The following is a 16,773-nucleotide window of genomic DNA, read 5'->3' as shown; positions in this document are numbered from 1 at the left end:
CCTCCCTCTCTGGAGGCTCTAAGGCAGCTGCCTGAATCGTGTTTAAGGCTGGGATCCTGAGGAGATCTCATTTTCTGGGTTTCTGACACTGTAGGGCTGAGGTAAGACTGAATGGTGACTTCACCTGGGAAATGCTATTTGTGAAGTCTCCTCTCCTGATAACAGGTGATCCCTCCTCTTTTCTGCTAAGTGAGTAAACTGAAGTTCAGAGAAGTGACATAGCCAATGACTGTCAGATTGTGACCAAACCTCTGTCTGCCTAACAATTCACTGGATCTTGAGTACCAACTGCAAGTATTTGGTGAAGAAAGATGCCTGTGCCGGAATAAGATATGTGTTTCCATTTCATATTTCCTCTTAAGGCCGAGCCTGTTCCTGAACTGGGGAGAGTATTGCAAAAGAAGTGGGCTTTAAACACCAAAAATGACACTCCTTCCAAGAAGTGAAACAACTTTATCATATCAAGAACAAAGATCCACTCTCAAAACACTCAAATATATTGAAATTGCAAAGTGAACTTGGCTGAGAGAAAAGCTGATGGTAGCAAAAGCAGCTACAAGAAACACGAGACTCAAATGTTCACGGGTCATGCCATCAGCAGCCATAAATAAGAGATGATTCTGGAAAATAATTTTAAAAAACCTTTCTGTAAAAAAAATAAATAAAAACAGCTGCATACAATTAAGGAATATAATTTTATTGAAAAACACAAATGACACGGACTTCCCTGGCAGTTCAGTGGTTAAGACTACATGCTTCCCCTACAGGGGCCGCAGATTCGATCCCTGGTCGGGGAACTAAGATCCTGCATGCCACACAGTGCAGCCAAAAATAAAACATCAAAAGGAAATGATTTTCTAAGAAGTCCAAATGCTCTGAATATGAAGAATTTTCTACTCTACTAAAAAAAAAGTTTTTTGCCTTAAAGTATGCAAAGAGAAGTGAGGCTAGAATTCATCTCAGAAATAGATTAAGGGGACACCAAAGAATATTTAAGCTTCAGAAGGAAAAGAGGGGTTATCAATGAACTGTAGCTAAGATCACAGGCTCCTTAACTGCAAAGAGAAAAAAAAAATCTGTGATAAGCTATAGTACAAACCAGAATTCATTTTAAAGATAAAACTTCAGAAGCTCCAGGGCCAAAGATGCAACCTCATTTCCCCTTTACTCAGCCACTATGTGTCAGTGACTCTGATTTCACTGACACAAAATAATCACCTCCTGTTAGCAAAACCTAAGGGAGTGATTCTCAATCCTTAGGGAGCAAAAGGATCCATTAAGGGGTTGTTAAAATGTAGATTCTTGGCCCCCACTCCCAGAAAGTGCTGACCAGGTAAGTCTAGGTTGGGCTTAGGAACCCGCGTTGTAACAAGCAGTCATGTGATGATGGTAGAGATCATCAGAGGTCCGTATGCCAAACTATTCTCTAAGGCTATGGTGTCCAAACTTTCGGTAGAGACCCATTAATAAGTCTTGAAATCAGCTTAATGTGACAGCATTTGAAAACAAACAAAGATGTTAAAATAAACAAATAAATAAATAAAAGAAAACAAACAAAACAGAAAATGTTAGCATACAGCATGCAGTCAATTTTTGGATTCATTTACATATGTGAACGTGGGTGTATGTGTGTCCTGAATTGTGAGGCAAAATGTATTTTGGACTGTGTCTTAGCCAAGAAAGTTTGAGAGGCAATGGCCTCTGGAGACACGAGTATCACTTCCCTGTGACTCCCTCACTGTCTACCTGCCGTGCCCCCATCTAAGTACCGAACCATCACTCCAGCGCCAACTTCCTCCTCCAACCACAAAGGCCCAAAAGGGAAGTGAGGCTGTGGTGCTTTGTTCTCAAGCGTCAGGAAGGGTAACTAGCTTTTCAGGTTCAGGAATGCATAGGGTCGACCTGACGGAAGACCTGCCGGGACACGGCAGAGCCTCAGACGCAACAGATAGTGTGAAATAAACAAAAACCACGTAGCCTCTCACCTGAGCTCTGCATTTTCAGAAGGTCTGAAGGAAGAAAAGGTATTGGTGAGGAGGACTGGGTGCAAAAGGAGGGGCAGATAATGGAGAGGAAGTTCCAACTCAAGAAACTGGAAGATTAAGGCTCTCTTCTTTCTGTATCAGGAGATGGAGTGGTTTTTGCTTTTTGTTTGTGTTCCCCAGGAAGGGGGTGGATACCGGCCCATTCATTCCTATCCTCTTGAGGCAGCTTCTAGTGCTAGTAAGAGTTTGTAGGTACTGGCTTGGATACGGACAGATCCACAACTTGTCCTCATGGCCAAGCTTTCACCAAGTGGCACACAGCCACGAGAAAGACGGCAACTAAATAACACCAAGTGTGTTCAGAATGGTGTGCTAATTATTAACCCTACCCAGCCTTTCCACTCTGGTCTTTGCAGCCCCTTGGGAATTCCTCCACTAGGTCTATGTAGAAAAGTCCACCCAAGGGGCTCAGGGAACTGAAAACCAGCCTTCATTCCACTTGCCAAGCTGTGCAGTTAAAAACTTATTTTTAACTTGAGGAAGTGATGTTTTTCTATTTCCCTGGTCCCCTCTCCACACCAGCCCCCCCCCCACACACAAAAGAGTACCTTCTCCTCACTTCTGTGAAGGTTTAGTACAGGCTAATAGCACCTGGAGGGGAAGATAGCTCAATTGCATCAACAAGGCACTGTGCCTTTTCATGGTGTCAGGTAACCCTCCAGTGTTCAAGGGATGCCCATAATCAAGACACAAGCGCAATTACCAGTCTCTGCTCTGAGTAAAGTGACTCTTCTAATGACTATTTCTCCTCTCAAGCATTTCAAAATTGGAGAATGTGTTTAACAACAAACATGTGGACGGCCTATCAGGGTAATTGAATTCACTTAAAAAAGAAAAGATACCCGAGATGTGAGCATAAACCACTCCCAGAATTCCATGTTGTCAGGCGGCAGGCTCCTCCGCTACATTTTCACTTAACAAGATCATTTTGGGTGTCTTACAATGCCCAGGACACCACCTACCTCTGAGCATCTTATTTTGTTTGGTATCAATCTGGAAGAAGAGTGAAGCCACATGGGAAATGCACTTACTGCTACCATTGAGGGGAAATGACTGAAGTGGAGGAAGAAAGAAGTAACCCATTTGTTAGGTCAAGTGGGTCCAGCGGAGTCTGTGATCTGTGGCCTCTCAATTCACACCCCCCGACACAAGTGTTCCAACCAGTCCATCCTCTGCCACTCATTGTGCTGTTAAATGCATGACGCCTTTTTTTCTTTAAAAAAAAAAAACAAGATCTATTTTCAGCACATTTTTTAAAACCTCAGCTCTAACAACTTGCACAGCCAACTGACTGTCGTTATCTTTGCTAACTGCTTTCAGTACAGGAGGGATGGCGAGACAAGCCTTTTGTATTGCTGGGCTATCAGGAATGTCCCTTTGAGGAGACTGCGTCACTCCAGAAGGAAAAATGGCTCTATTTTATACTTGCTATTTCCCTATCCTGCAGCTGGAGGTAATAAATATCTGCTAAGAAACACTGCTGTGGGAGGCTAAAAATAGAAAGAATATAGCACACAGTAGGCACTCACTGGTATCCTTTTCCTTCGGTGCTGAAGGAAGGTGGGTTACCCAGCATGCTCCCCTCTGCCCGGGCAGTAGACTTTCAGAGAAGAGGGGAAGGCAGGGTTCCTACATAACCGAGGGAATCAGGAAGGGCCAGCAGAATTAGCAGTGACTATGCAGCTGCTGCAACTCAATCACCAGTGGAGTCCTTACAGCCTCCTAATGGTGTCCGTCAATTAGCAGATCAGGATATGTGACAGGTGGTGAAGGCTGGTGTTTACCAGACAGACAGCAATTCACGGTAACTGGATAAACCAACTAACTTGTGATATGGGGCTAGAGCTGGGTCCCCACCCTAAAGTGTCAGAAACTTCTTTGCTTTTCTGTAAAGTCTGTAATGCCTCTTAATGCACAAGGCTCTCGTTGGCAGATCTGCACTCCCTCAGTATACTGCTATCTGTGACATCCTTTTGTACATGTGTTTTTTTTTTTTTTTTTCGGTACGCGGGCCTCTCACTGTTGTGGCCTCTCCCATTGTGGAGCACAGGCTCCGGACGCGCAGGCTCAGCGGCCGTGGCTCACGGGCCCAGACGCTCCGCGGCATGTGGGATCTTCCCGGACCGGGTCACGAACCCGTGTCCCCTGCATCGGCAGGTGGACTCTCAACCACTGCGCCACCAGGGAAGCCCTTGTACATGTTTCTTTCTGTGCTTTGGAATGCCTTCCCACCCTCCACCTTCCTGCGGAGTCAACACCTGCATCTAGGAAGGCTTTATCTTCCTCTGTAGTGGGTTCAGGTTCCTCCCCAACCCTGCCCGCCAGCCCCCTAACTTGTGCCGTCCCTCAGGGCAGCCTAGTCTAGCGTCTATTGTACTTATCCCACCATCTTCCTACTGTTTCCTGGACTGTCTCCCCATTAGACCATGTGCTCCCTGGGGATTTATAATACATTCTTTAAGTAAATGAATGCACAGTCTATGCATTGAATGAATGAACGAATGAAGGAGTGATGAAAGAATGAACCCAGGATTGGAACACAGAATTCAGAACCCAACTTCCTATACAATCCTTTCTTTCACTATATCCGTTGTCAGCTGCAAAACGGCTACTTTTAATAGTTAGGGAGACTGAAGTCGTTAAAGGAAAAAGGGAGTAGTTGGCCTTTACCTCCTCTCAACCTGACATTTATATGCTCTTCTGGGTAAGACCGATAACTTATCTCTAGTTAACAGATTATTAACTACAGAGAGGGTCTTGGCTCTCAAGAAAAGTAGGGTGAGATTGTTACCAATTATACATCCTTATGTATTAGCAACAAAACAACAAAAAGCATTAGAGTTCTACAAAAGAAAACCGGAGAAAGCTCCCTCCCACTGCTTTCCTTGGCCTGGGCTCCACAGACACTGTCACCTACACATGCCTTGTTCAAACTCTGCCAGCAACTCAGATTCAGCTGTTTGCAATCATAGGTTTTATTCCATGAAGCAAAGTGAGGCAACTCTCATAGCAGAGATGGAATATAACCAGGGCTTACCCTGTCCTGACCCAAGACATCTAAATGACATCTCCAAGAGAACTTCATGTCCCCTGAATAATATAACCGTCTACTGAGAAGTCTGTAACTGATGATTAAGCCTTCCAGCGTCACCCCTGAAACCCCTTTTCAGTGAAGCTGGGAGTGTACGACATTTAGAAAATCCTTCCCCCTTCCAATGAAGTTGGAATAACAGACCAACCCATTCAACCTCCACGTGACACTAGAACCTCAAACTTCCGTGAGAAGATTTTGGCCATAAATACATTTCTGATAAATTCACTGCTTGAAAGCCAGTGTTCCCCGTTTTATGAGATCACCTCTCAGAGATCACGTTTTGAGAACAATCGGTCTCTGATGACCTGCCTTTAAGCTCTAGCTTCTCTCCTTGGCTGAGCCCACAGTAGAATGTCATGATCATGCTTGCATCGGGGTGGCCACGCTGAACAGAATGTGACCCTGAGGGAAGGAAAGAGAGCTTCCTGACCTTGTGCAGCTCCACAGGAGTTGGGGACATGATCTCCTTCATTTCCTGCTTCATTTTTCTCAGGGTGACAGACTTCCTGCCCACATCCGAGGGCAGAGTGTTGCTCCGAGTGGTCTGGCTATAGTGTGGCCGCGAACTGCTCCGCTCCTGGAAGCTGGCCTGTCGCCCCAGCTGACTGCGAGGTGTAGGGGCCTCGTGATTCAAACTCATCGTGCTCCCCGACATAATTGTTGCCTGTGGCATCGACAATTTTCAGAAACAATTAAGCCACGGACTAAGAAAAGCGTTTCGTTGCTCAACATGAAGCACGTTTCTCCTTCTGCCCAGTCAAAATACGGTCTCTTCAGGGCATAACCAAAGGCTGGAGAATGGACGTACTAATTGCACCGTGAAAGTCTGGGAATAGGCTTCACAAGTGACATGTATAATGCACAACTCAAATCCAATTTAAGTACTTAAGCCACTGAGTTTATTTAATCAAATACCACCCCTGGCAGTTTGGAGGCAAACTGAAAAGCTCTAACATCTGCTTACTGCAAACTACATTTTAAGCATTAACTTTCCACTGAGTGGGATCTAAAGATGGGATTCACGAGACAACCTTCAGTATAGCTTACAGAAATGAACTAAGAACACCTCAGTGGGGACCAGGCTGACCCCATTTGCAATGGTGCCTCTAGCCCCACCTGGAGGTAACAATGGGCTGAAATGAGGCTACTGATAACAAAGGCGAGGGCTTCTACCGAACGCTGGCTGCCTAGCTCTGGCATATTGTCTTTCCTTTGGCCACGTGGCCGGCCGGAGAAGTTTGTAGATCAGCTAGGTCTCCACATCATTTGGGGTAGGTCAGTGTTTCTTAGAAATGACCTTTGTGTAAGATCCTCAGAGAGGTTAAGGAATAATCATTTATCACGCTACCGTATTCAACCCTTTGCTCAAAAGTGATGAGACCTGGGTTGGATTTTACCAGTGAATTGAGAAGTTTGTTCACTTTCAAATATGTTCCCTGCATAATACACAAGGAATGCTAAGATTAGATCTCAAAAATGACTGAGTCTCAGAAGTGGAACAAAAAGAGCATTGGAAACCAAGATCATGCTGGGAATGTTCATTTCTCATGGTCAGAGGATGCTGAAATTCTGAAAATATGCCTGTAGCCAGCTGTGTTCCTCCGTATGGTGGTTATATAATGGTGTACCAGCATCAGTGAATCTGCATGAAATCATGGATACAGAAGACAAATTCCACGGTGACTGGCTACAACATGATCTAGTGGTGTTAATACCGATGCTAAAAGTAACAGAAGTGTAATTTGTTGAGTCCTTTGAATGTATTCACGCATTTAAGCCTCACAACAACTTTATGAGGTAAGTGCTGTTATTCCTCCTAATTTACATGTGAGGAAACTGAGGCACAAAAAGGCTGACCTACACGAGGTCCCATAGGTAGTAAATGAGCCAAGTGCACTATCTAAAATTACTGATCAGGAGGGAGTACTGCAAAGTGAGTAGAGTTTTCATTTGTTATTTGCTAAGATTTATAATTCCAAGCTTCACCTGGTGTTCAGCTATACATATGCCACTAACAAGATCTTTGAATGACAGCCAAGTATTAGCACACAGGTAGGTATATCTACAGTTCTGTTGAAAAAGAAACAAAACAAGTGAACTTATCAATATTCTGACTAGATCAGTTATCTTACTGATAATTTTTTTTCCCGTGTCCCCTGCATCGGCATCACTGTTGTGGCCTCTTCTGTTGCAGAGCACAGGCTCCAGAAGCGCAGGCTCAGCGGCCATGGCTCACGGGCCCAGCCGCTCCGCGGCATGTGGGATCCTCCCGGACCGGGGCACGAACCCGCGTCCCCTGCATCGGCAGGCGGACTCTCAACCACTGCGCCACCAGGGAAGCCCCTTACTGATAAGTTTTTAAAAAACAATTGTAAAAAAAACCTCATGGGTCATTGAGCATTTACAAATGCTAAGTACCACATTGTGTGTGTATGTAGCATACCATTAAATACTTTTAATAACTCTATATGGTAAGGTATTATAACTATTATACCTCCTCATTTCACTTAAGGAAGGGGATGCCTGGATAAGTGAAGCAACTTGCCCAAGAGTCTGGGATTACTACTTTAGCAATGTCTCCAAAACTCTTATTCTTGACTATGAGGCTGTATTGGTTCTCAGTCAAGTATGAGGTTGAAACACATAAAACTGACTTTGTTTAGTAAATGAAAAAAACCCTTAACATTTATCCAGTGTAGATTATCCATATAATGGTTTATTTCAGATAAATCCCCTTTAAATCGAAACCTTTCTATTACTAGCTTTGTTGGTAACATGGGACATCCTTTTATTTTATGGCATTTAACTCACACATGTCATTTCCTTGTTTAATCTACTGTTACTGATAGCATCTGATGATTGTTTTCTTGCTGTGGTGACCATCCACCTATTGTTTTTACCTATTTAGACTAGCTATTTGCTTGGTTAACATTTCTTTTTAATACTCATTTTTCATTAGACCAACAGGAAACACACTGGAAGTCAAATAATCTCTACAGCCGGGAGACAACACTTCTGCTTTGATGAGCTTAGCCACAACACAAGTTACAATCTGATCTAGAAAGGGTTCTAATGGAAGCACTGACAGACCATCAAAAGGTCTTCAGGTCGAGTTTTCAAAGGATAGATTGTTTTGTTTAAAGTGAATGTAAACTGAATTAGTGATGTTGCTGAAGGAATATTACAATTAAAACACAAATACAAAAACTAAAATAAAAAGTAATTATTTAAAGTTTTCTAGGATTTGTTTCTGCTTCGAGAGTATGTATTGCCTGTTTTCATTTTGCACCATTCATAATTTATATTATACTTTTTCAAAATTATTAGTGAGATAACTGGTATACATACAACTTAGGAGGAATATATTTAAGAGTTCTCTATCTGACATTCAGTTAAACCTTCTTCCTATGTTACACTAAGCAAAAGATAGTTAAGGCAGTATTCATTACTCAAAAAAGTGGCAAAAATAATTTCTATCAAACATTTATTGTGCCATGTTCTATGTTAAGTGCCGTATAAACATTAGTCATTATAATCCCCATATTTTAAAGCAGAAATACCTGATAAGGAAATTAAGTAACTTGTCCAAAGTCTTAGTTTGAATTTTTCTCTTTTGTTAAAACTATATATTTTTCAGCGCTAAAGCTGAACCTAAATTATTGCTAGCAGCAATGGGGAAAATGACTAGTATCGTTTTCATTTTCATTTCAATTGTAATCATTTTTCATCTTAGCTAACCTTCTACATTTGTTACAGTGATAGTATGCTTTAACTTTTAATGCTGGATATACATTTCTTATGCAGGAACCTAGCTCCAGTAATATTTTTTGCATAGTACCTTTTGCAATCAAGGGAGCAGAGTTCATCCAAACTGATAAATGAATTCCCTTTGTGCTAAAAGTGTAAATGAGATTCTAATTTATGGATCTGTCAATCATTCTTCCTAGTTGAAAAGTTTAATTTCTATTTGGCTTATTAATTCAACCCATTTTTTTTCCTGGATGTATAATTTCGAGGGCCACACCTGCCAGAAACGATGTTACAGAAAACCTATTGGCCCCTGCGAGATGACTTTTATGCTGACGTACGTTGTTTCCATTGGATAACTCAATGTCTGAGTGAAAACACAACTTCATTGTACTACTTTTTACATCATCTTCATTTTACCTAATGTAGAAGCTATTAGAAGAATAGCTGCTTCTTCAAAAGAGAAGTATTTCAAAATGCAAAGTGAAAAAGGCGTATGAGCCAGAACACACTTTGAAAAGCAGGCATATGTTCAAGAATTGTGAACTGAGATCTTTACTCAGTTTGCGAGAATGCTGACCCTTCTCCATATGGGAAGTGGTAAAAGTTTAAATAAGCCACCTGATACTTAAGCACTCTACTCTTTTTGAAAGTTTCATAGAAGGGAACCAATTGCTAACATCTTAATGTATTTAAAATTTATAGGATTATCCATCTCCAGGTCCTTTAACTTGTGCTCTGAAGCTGCAATTCATGCCAGGTAATAATCATGTTTACAAATTCAAACTAGTATTTTTCTTTATAATTCTCTTTGCAGATTCACAGACATTAGAATCACATAGAGTATCCACACATGCATTTGAGAAGCAAAATAATATAAAGATGAGTCATCATTTTAGAATTGCAAGAGTTCCACCCCATTAGGCCATTCACATTCCTTATGGTGACTTGGGGACCTCATATGACATCAAAATAAAAATGAAACTTCTGCCACTTTATTTTTTACAGCTCCGAAAATTTAAAAGAACATAAAAGGAAACAGTCCAGGACTTCCCAGACCAAAGTGTGAATACCGTCAGCAAATTTATGGCTTTGATTAAAGAACTCCCCAGGAGTTCAGCTATTATACTCCGTCTCTCTGCAACTCCTTGAATTCACACTAAATTAACAAAGAATCAGGATTTGCAATTAACAGCAATGTAGTCTGTAATATGTTGGCTGGCTGCTTTTCAAACAGACTGGCTTTTTTCACCAGAGGCACTGTCATCTACGTTAAGGGCAAAATGAAGTAAAGTAAAATTTCCTCTTATGTTCCTCTTCACGATCAAATTAATGTCTCTACCAGGTACAAATGAAAACATGCCAAAGAAACCTTTCTAAAGCAAATAAGAGAATGAGAGATGCCACTGCTGGGAGACTTAGCTCGCCCCAAACGATCCAGTGGCAAACAGGTACAGTCAGGGTTAGCAGGGAGCAAATGGCAGAAGCCACAGGTCAGTAAGCTCGGCGGGGTGGCGGGGGGGTGGAAATGGGGAAAGAAATACTTTTAACTGCATTGGATAAAATCAAATCACTGTCCAGACGGCAAGGGGGCAGGGAAGGCAGTTTCACAAGCAAAAATATAAACATAAAGGGTAGCTACCAAGAGATTCATGTTTCTCAAAGACACACGCCTGTCAGCTTTCTCCTGTGGAAAGGGTTAAAGCTTTTAAATGAACTGGTGTGATCAATGCCAACTCAAAAGGACCAAGAAAACAATGAATGTAGAAACAATAAAAGTAGCAGGACCGAGGCTACCTCGAGTTCTCTGAGAATTCCTGATTGTCCACAGGTTTCCAAATCCTCTAGCGCTTGGGACCAGAAGTTCTCCTCTTGTTCAGCCTCTGCACTGTCCGGAGCCCCTGTAAAACTGTTGTGAAAAACAGTCTGGGTTAAGAACTTGCTGGACATTTTTTTTTTTTTTTTTTTTGTCTCCAGAATCTCTCTCTCCTTCATCTCACACACAAAATAGAGATTCGTTTTGGGTCTGGCTTTCTTCCCACTGTGGCTTCCAAGTCAAGCCAGCTCCAGTAGAAGGACGCTTTAGGAAACTCAAAGTGTCTCAAAGACCAGAAGGACCACGGTCTTACTAATTGAATTTCAGAGTTTTCATGGCTGCGTCAACATGGCACCCGTGGGAATATCCGTCAGCTGCTCTGTCCACCGGGAAAGGGAAATCAAACTTTTCTCTAAGAGAGAAAAATATGTTTTCCCCACTCATTACAAACATCAGTATAGAGCCGTTAAGTGCTATCGCTTTTTATGAATTTCCTTAAAATATTTTGGTAAGGGAGCAAACTACTAAAATAGACCTCTCAGTTGAAAATAGGGAACCCTCAGTTAAAAAAATTTTTTTTTTCTAATGTAAGTTAATGTGAAACTACCTTCTAAACAAAAGGAGAGGGAACTAGTCATAGAGTGAGGACACGGTTTACAGAAGTAGAATTTCCTCATGTGCTACTGCTGTTTTCTTTCAGGGCAACTTAGCTCTTGCCCTGTTGTGTGGTGGAGCCCTGCCTCCCACTGGGCAGGCCCAAGTCTTCGAATCTGGGCATGGGGCCAGCATGGATGGCGACAGTGGCTTCACACAATGCTTCCAATGCTAGCAGTGGGTGCCACTGGAAGTAGAGAAGTTCACATCCGGCCCAAATGACCCGGAAGCAGTTGGGACAGGGCAGCAGTTGGTGAAAACCTTACCCACTGACTGTGGACCGGTCCCAGTCTTCGTTACTCAGCCCCACGTCTGGGTAAGTCTGGCTTCGAGGCTTAGTGACTGGGGACAGACTGCCTCTCTGTTTGGGACTCCTCCAGTCATAGGTGTTGAAGTTGTAGCCTGAGGCCTGAAAGCCAGTGCCTGAAACAAAAACAAGGCATTATATTCTATTTTAGTAACTTGTCTTTTTCTGTAGCTTCCGTTAGTTTGTTCAAGGGGGCTGACTTTCACAGAATTTGGGATCATGGAGGCCATCAAGACAATACTTAAGTCTTACATTAAAGACACATTCACACCTATTATCCCAAATGAGTCTAACAACAACCCTGAGGTAAGACCCTTAGACCCAAGCAGGAGGAGCCACAGTGCTGGACCTGTGCTTTCTGTGGCTCCTGCCCTCCTCTGTCCGGGTGAGAAATCTGCTGGGGCCTGGGGGCGGTGGTGGTGGAGTATGCCCAGACCTGTATCTAACCCTTTCTAGCGCAAGCTCCAGAAGGTGAGGACCCTGACTTTCCTGCCCAGACACCCTGCGTCCACTTCCAGGTGGAAGTCTGTCCTTCTGAGAGTGGCATTCGCCACCAGATGTGGATTCCCGGCCCAAGGAGTGGCCAAGGGGCGCTGGTTGCAGGGGTGTGGACTAACCGTGGCTAAACCGGCCGGCACCCACCAATGTTAGGGATGAGCCCGAGGATTATTTCATCCACCAAGAAATGACACTGTTTAGCGAGTAGGGGGGGTCAAATAACTACAGCACCAGCAATAACGGCAAACACAAGGTGGGCATTTACTATGCAACCAGAACTTCATTAAGTGCTTTATTTATTTATTTTTGCGGTACGCGGGCCTCTCACTGCTGTGGCCTCTCCCGTTGTGGAGCACAGGCTCCGGACGCGCAGGCTAAGCGGCCATGGCTCACGGGCCCAGCCGCTCCGCGGCATGTGCGATCTTCCCGGACCGGGGCACGAACCCGTGTCGCCTGCATCGGCAGGCGGACTCTCAACCATTGCGCCACCAGCGAAGCCCAAGTGCTTTATTTGTATCACCTTATTTATTCTTCATAATTATCTTTGAAGGTAGACACTGTTATCATTTGCATTCAAGGACCTAGGGGTACTTGCACACTTTCCTGGGGGTTCCAGTCCTAACTTTAGGAGAATCAGTTTTCAGATCCTCAAATTCCACAGTCAGGTCTTCCCCAAACCGGCCTCGCTGAGAAAGTTCCGGGAGGATCTGAGATCTGTCAAGTCTCCCTTCTTACTTCCCCATTCACAATTGTTTTCCTGCCCCTTTACAAATGAAAGACCTACTTCTCATCCATATCAAACCTTTGAATGAGCTTGGCCCCGGGATATAAAAACTCCTAGGCATCAAATCAAGGGATAATTCGGGAAAGCCTCATTCCTGAGGGCAGGTCTTGGAGTGGAGCCTTATTTCAATCAGGCACAGATTCAGCCAAGGCTTTTACCCCCTCTCATCCATCTATCTCCCTGCATCTCAGAATCGGAATTCAGAAGGACAGCTGTCAGGGTGAGGAGGTGGGCACATTACGAGATTTATCTGAGCTGCAAAACAAAGACTGACTTCCTTTCCGACAGGGAATTAAGTCTGATTGGCTTGATGGGTGACAGTGAGGAATGGCTTTGACGATGAGGTTATATAATGGACAATTTTCTACACATTTGAGCTAAACCTGTGGCTCCGTATTTTGACAAAAATATATTTAAGCATATTTACCGCAAACTGGAAATGACAGTTTTTGCAAGTATTATAATTTGAGGAGAAAAATGTTAGGACGACAGCTTTAAGTGTGTTGCGGGGTCTCAGTTTTTCAAAATTCTTCATGAGGTGCCTTCAGCTGGGAGAGCAGGGGCTGACTGGTAGGTCTGACTTTATGGTTCGTGCCGTAACCGCCACACACGGCTTCCTCTACTCCTTCAGGCTGTGACCCGTTACGTGTGTGTGTGTGTGTGTGTGTGTGTGTTTACGTGTGTGTGCCGGGTTGCAATATTACATACATTTCTTACTAGGCTTAAAACACATAATCTAGCAAACAGGCCTAGGGCTCCAATTTCACATACAATTCAATGACTCAACCACAGAAGATGACTGTCTCCATGCCAACCTTTTGTCTGTCTTCCCCATTCACTTGCCCTCTACTCGTTTGGTCCTATAACGCCATCCTCACTATCAGTTAGAGCCCAGAGAGAGCAGGATGGCCAAGGGTAACGTTCTCTGATCAAAAGGATTTAATCTCCGGCATGCAGGGGAAAGCACACAGCCGCACGATGGAAATACTGTACGTATCTCCTGTTTTAGGAAACCAAGGATGAGAAGCCCTCGGCACAGAGGAACTATTTACAGTTCAAAATCTCATTTTCTTTCTTGGGTAACTGCAGAGTGTGGCTAGACATTTGGGGAGAAGTCTTGTGTGATGAATGTGCAGTTTTCTGTCAGAAGTGTTGAATTAAGGGAACACACGAGTCTCCTCTTGACGGGGGGTGGGGGGGGGTGACTGGGCAACACTGCATTTCTCCTGGCTCCGTCTGACAGGCTATGCATCTTCTCCTTCTGAACCAAATAAACTAACCCCCACGTATTTACATGAAGTCTCTTAAAAAGAGTTAGGGGAAGCCCGCGCCTCACTTCCCTGACCCAGCTTTAAACTTGCTAAAAGCCAAATGCTAAATGGTTGTGTCCTCCGGGGGAGCATCCTTTTCTGACAGGCATTAACCCAGAGGACCGTTCAGTTCCCAGGGGAAATTCCAACATGTTTTAAACTGAGCAGATTAACTTTCCGATTTTCCTTCCAACTGTTGTAAGTAGTTCCTGGTGACTTGGGCAAGAGTGTAAGGATGGCCTTGAGCAGGTATGAAGCATCAGTACTAGGAAAATGTCCCCTCCCTGCCGAAAGTCGTGTCTATCTATACCAAGGATGCCTTGTCTTAATAAGCATTATTAAATGATTATTGCATTACAACAAAGCAGGGCACGAAAAGGGGATACAATTCAAATATTTTTGCATTAGGCATGAACTTAGAAGACCTGGGTCTGGTCCATGCTATCCTAGCACAGGGACTGAAGTAAGAGAAGACCTAGGTTCAAGTCCCAGGTTTGCCACTTCCTTGCTCTGCGGTCTTGGCCAATTCACCTCCAATGTAAAATAGGGATAATGACACGTGCTTCACAATGTTGATATGAGAATTAAGGAGAATAATACACACAAATACTCATGAACATGCCTGGAACACAATGAGGTTTTAATGAAAGCCTCATTTAATGTTCATTACTTTTATTATTTACTAAGTCACTCAACTTGTCAAGATCTCAGTCTCCTTATTATAAAACAGGGAAAGTAGGAAATCAGCATTGCTAATTCAGGAGATGTTCCAGCACCTCTAAGACTTGTCAGGTACTGCTGGAGGAGCTGAAATGTAAAGATAATAAAACTAGGTTCCTGTCTTCCCAAACTGCACAGTTTAGTATAGGTTTTGGAGAAAGAGGAGGAGAAACAGGCACAGATAGGAAATGAGAATTCTAATAGCATGTGAGAAGTGTTATCCTTTCAGTCTGAACACACTGAGAGAAAAGAATAGAGATCTGTCTGGGGGTCAGAATACAGGTCATGAAAGGTGTCAACGGAAAAGCAACATACAAGCTGGGACTTAGAGGATAAGCTGGCATTTACTAGTGGAAGTACCGCGGAAGCAGTGCAGGCCTAGCAAGAGGGGCTGGAAAGGTGCACTCGTGATAAGCGCCGCTCCCTGGCCTCATGTTCCGTCAGTGGGTTCCTGCTTCACTCTCATGGAGGGAGCAGTAGGCCAGGGATTTTCTGGTCCCTCTTATCATCTGTACTTAATCCTCCCCAGAGGAAGAGCAGCGATTTACCCAATGGTCCAGTTCTGGAAAAGAGCACTGGGAATGTACCCTTGGGCCCTTCTTGGCTCTCTCCAGACCCATTCTCTCCCACTGCTGCTGCACCATTAGGCAAGCAAACCTGGGTCCCACTCCTGGGGCTCACTGAACTTGAAGGAGGCAGGAGGCCAAGACTGCACAGTTAGCTGACTGTGGCAGACTACTAATTGCCTATCATAACATCCATTCTTATCTTCAACTTTTTACTAGAATACCAATTTTGAGGGTGGACATATTATTGCTCAGGATAAGACTATATTTCCTAGCCTCCCTTGAAGTTGTGTTAATTTAATTATGTAGAAAGTTCTGGCCAACGACATGTAAACAAAACTTCCGGAAAGTCTCCTTATAACTCTCTTTCCTGCTGCCCGGAATGTAGATGAAATGGCTGGAGCCCCAATAACTATCTTGGACAATGTGATAAACCCAAGGATGGAAGGCAAGTGCTAAGCATAATAGAGAAGAAACACTTAAGAGCATGGGTCCTTGACGACACTGTTGAATTATATACTAGTTCTGAAATGCCTGCTCCTTTTTGAGTTAAGTCACTGCAATATTAGGGTTTTTAGTTCTATTCAGCTAAGTCAAATCCAACTGATATGCTGGGGTTAGAGTTTTCTTTGTAGATCTGACTTTCCCCTTACTTAAGTCCCAACATCAGACCTGGGCTGGGGTAGGGAAATAACAATCCTGATTCTGGGTGTACATTCAATCCAGATTTTCTGACAACCCCCCGACTCTGTCAAAAAAAAAAATTAAGATGTTGATATTTTAATCCATTGCTGACTCCAATTTCTATTTCCCAACAGATTTAGAAATGATAAAGGCAGGGACTGATTAACATCAAAACACCTAGCGCTATCAAGGTACCAAAGGCCAAAGCTTGCTTAGAGAAGAGCGAGAAGCTCAGGATGAGGAGTAAAAGGTACTGCGGGGAAGTGTCGGGAGATGAGATCGATAAGGCAGTTGGGGACTGGGGCTTCCCTGGTAGCGCAGTGGTTGACAGTCCACCTGCCGATGCAGGGGACACAGGTTCGTGCCCCGGTCCGGGAAGATCCCACATGCCGCGGAGCGGCTGGGCCCGTGAGCCACGGCCGCTGAGCCTGCGCGTCCAGAGCCTGTGCTCCGCAACGGGCGAGGCCACAACAGCGAGAGGCCCGCGTACCGCAAAAAAAAAAAAAAAAAAAAAAAAAAAAAAGGGATTGGGATTAAAAAAAACATGT

General features: G+C 43.7%; 1 protein-coding gene across 2 annotated transcripts in view; it reads right to left on the bottom strand.

Annotated features, from left to right (window-relative positions):
- Positions 1–16,773, bottom strand: part of GRIP1 (glutamate receptor interacting protein 1) — a 203,486-nt gene that overhangs the window by 28,137 nt on the left and 158,576 nt on the right. For both annotated transcript variants that reach the window (XM_024737136.1, XM_024737137.1), the window contains 3 exons: positions 11,623–11,779; positions 10,684–10,795; positions 5,570–5,803 (listed from right to left, as the gene is read on the bottom strand). In XM_024737136.1, the coding sequence (XP_024592904.1) occupies positions 5,570–5,803; positions 10,684–10,795; positions 11,623–11,779 (503 nt within the window). The remainder of the gene's footprint in view (positions 1–5,569; positions 5,804–10,683; positions 10,796–11,622; positions 11,780–16,773) is intronic.

This window comes from Neophocaena asiaeorientalis, unplaced genomic scaffold, assembly GCF_003031525.2.
Source record: "Neophocaena asiaeorientalis asiaeorientalis breed wild unplaced genomic scaffold, Neophocaena_asiaeorientalis_V1.1 scaffold134, whole genome shotgun sequence".
Taxonomy (NCBI): Eukaryota; Metazoa; Chordata; class Mammalia; order Artiodactyla; family Phocoenidae; genus Neophocaena; species Neophocaena asiaeorientalis.
Note: the sequence above shows the minus strand (reverse complement) of the source record. Positions and strands in the feature narration are given on the sequence as shown.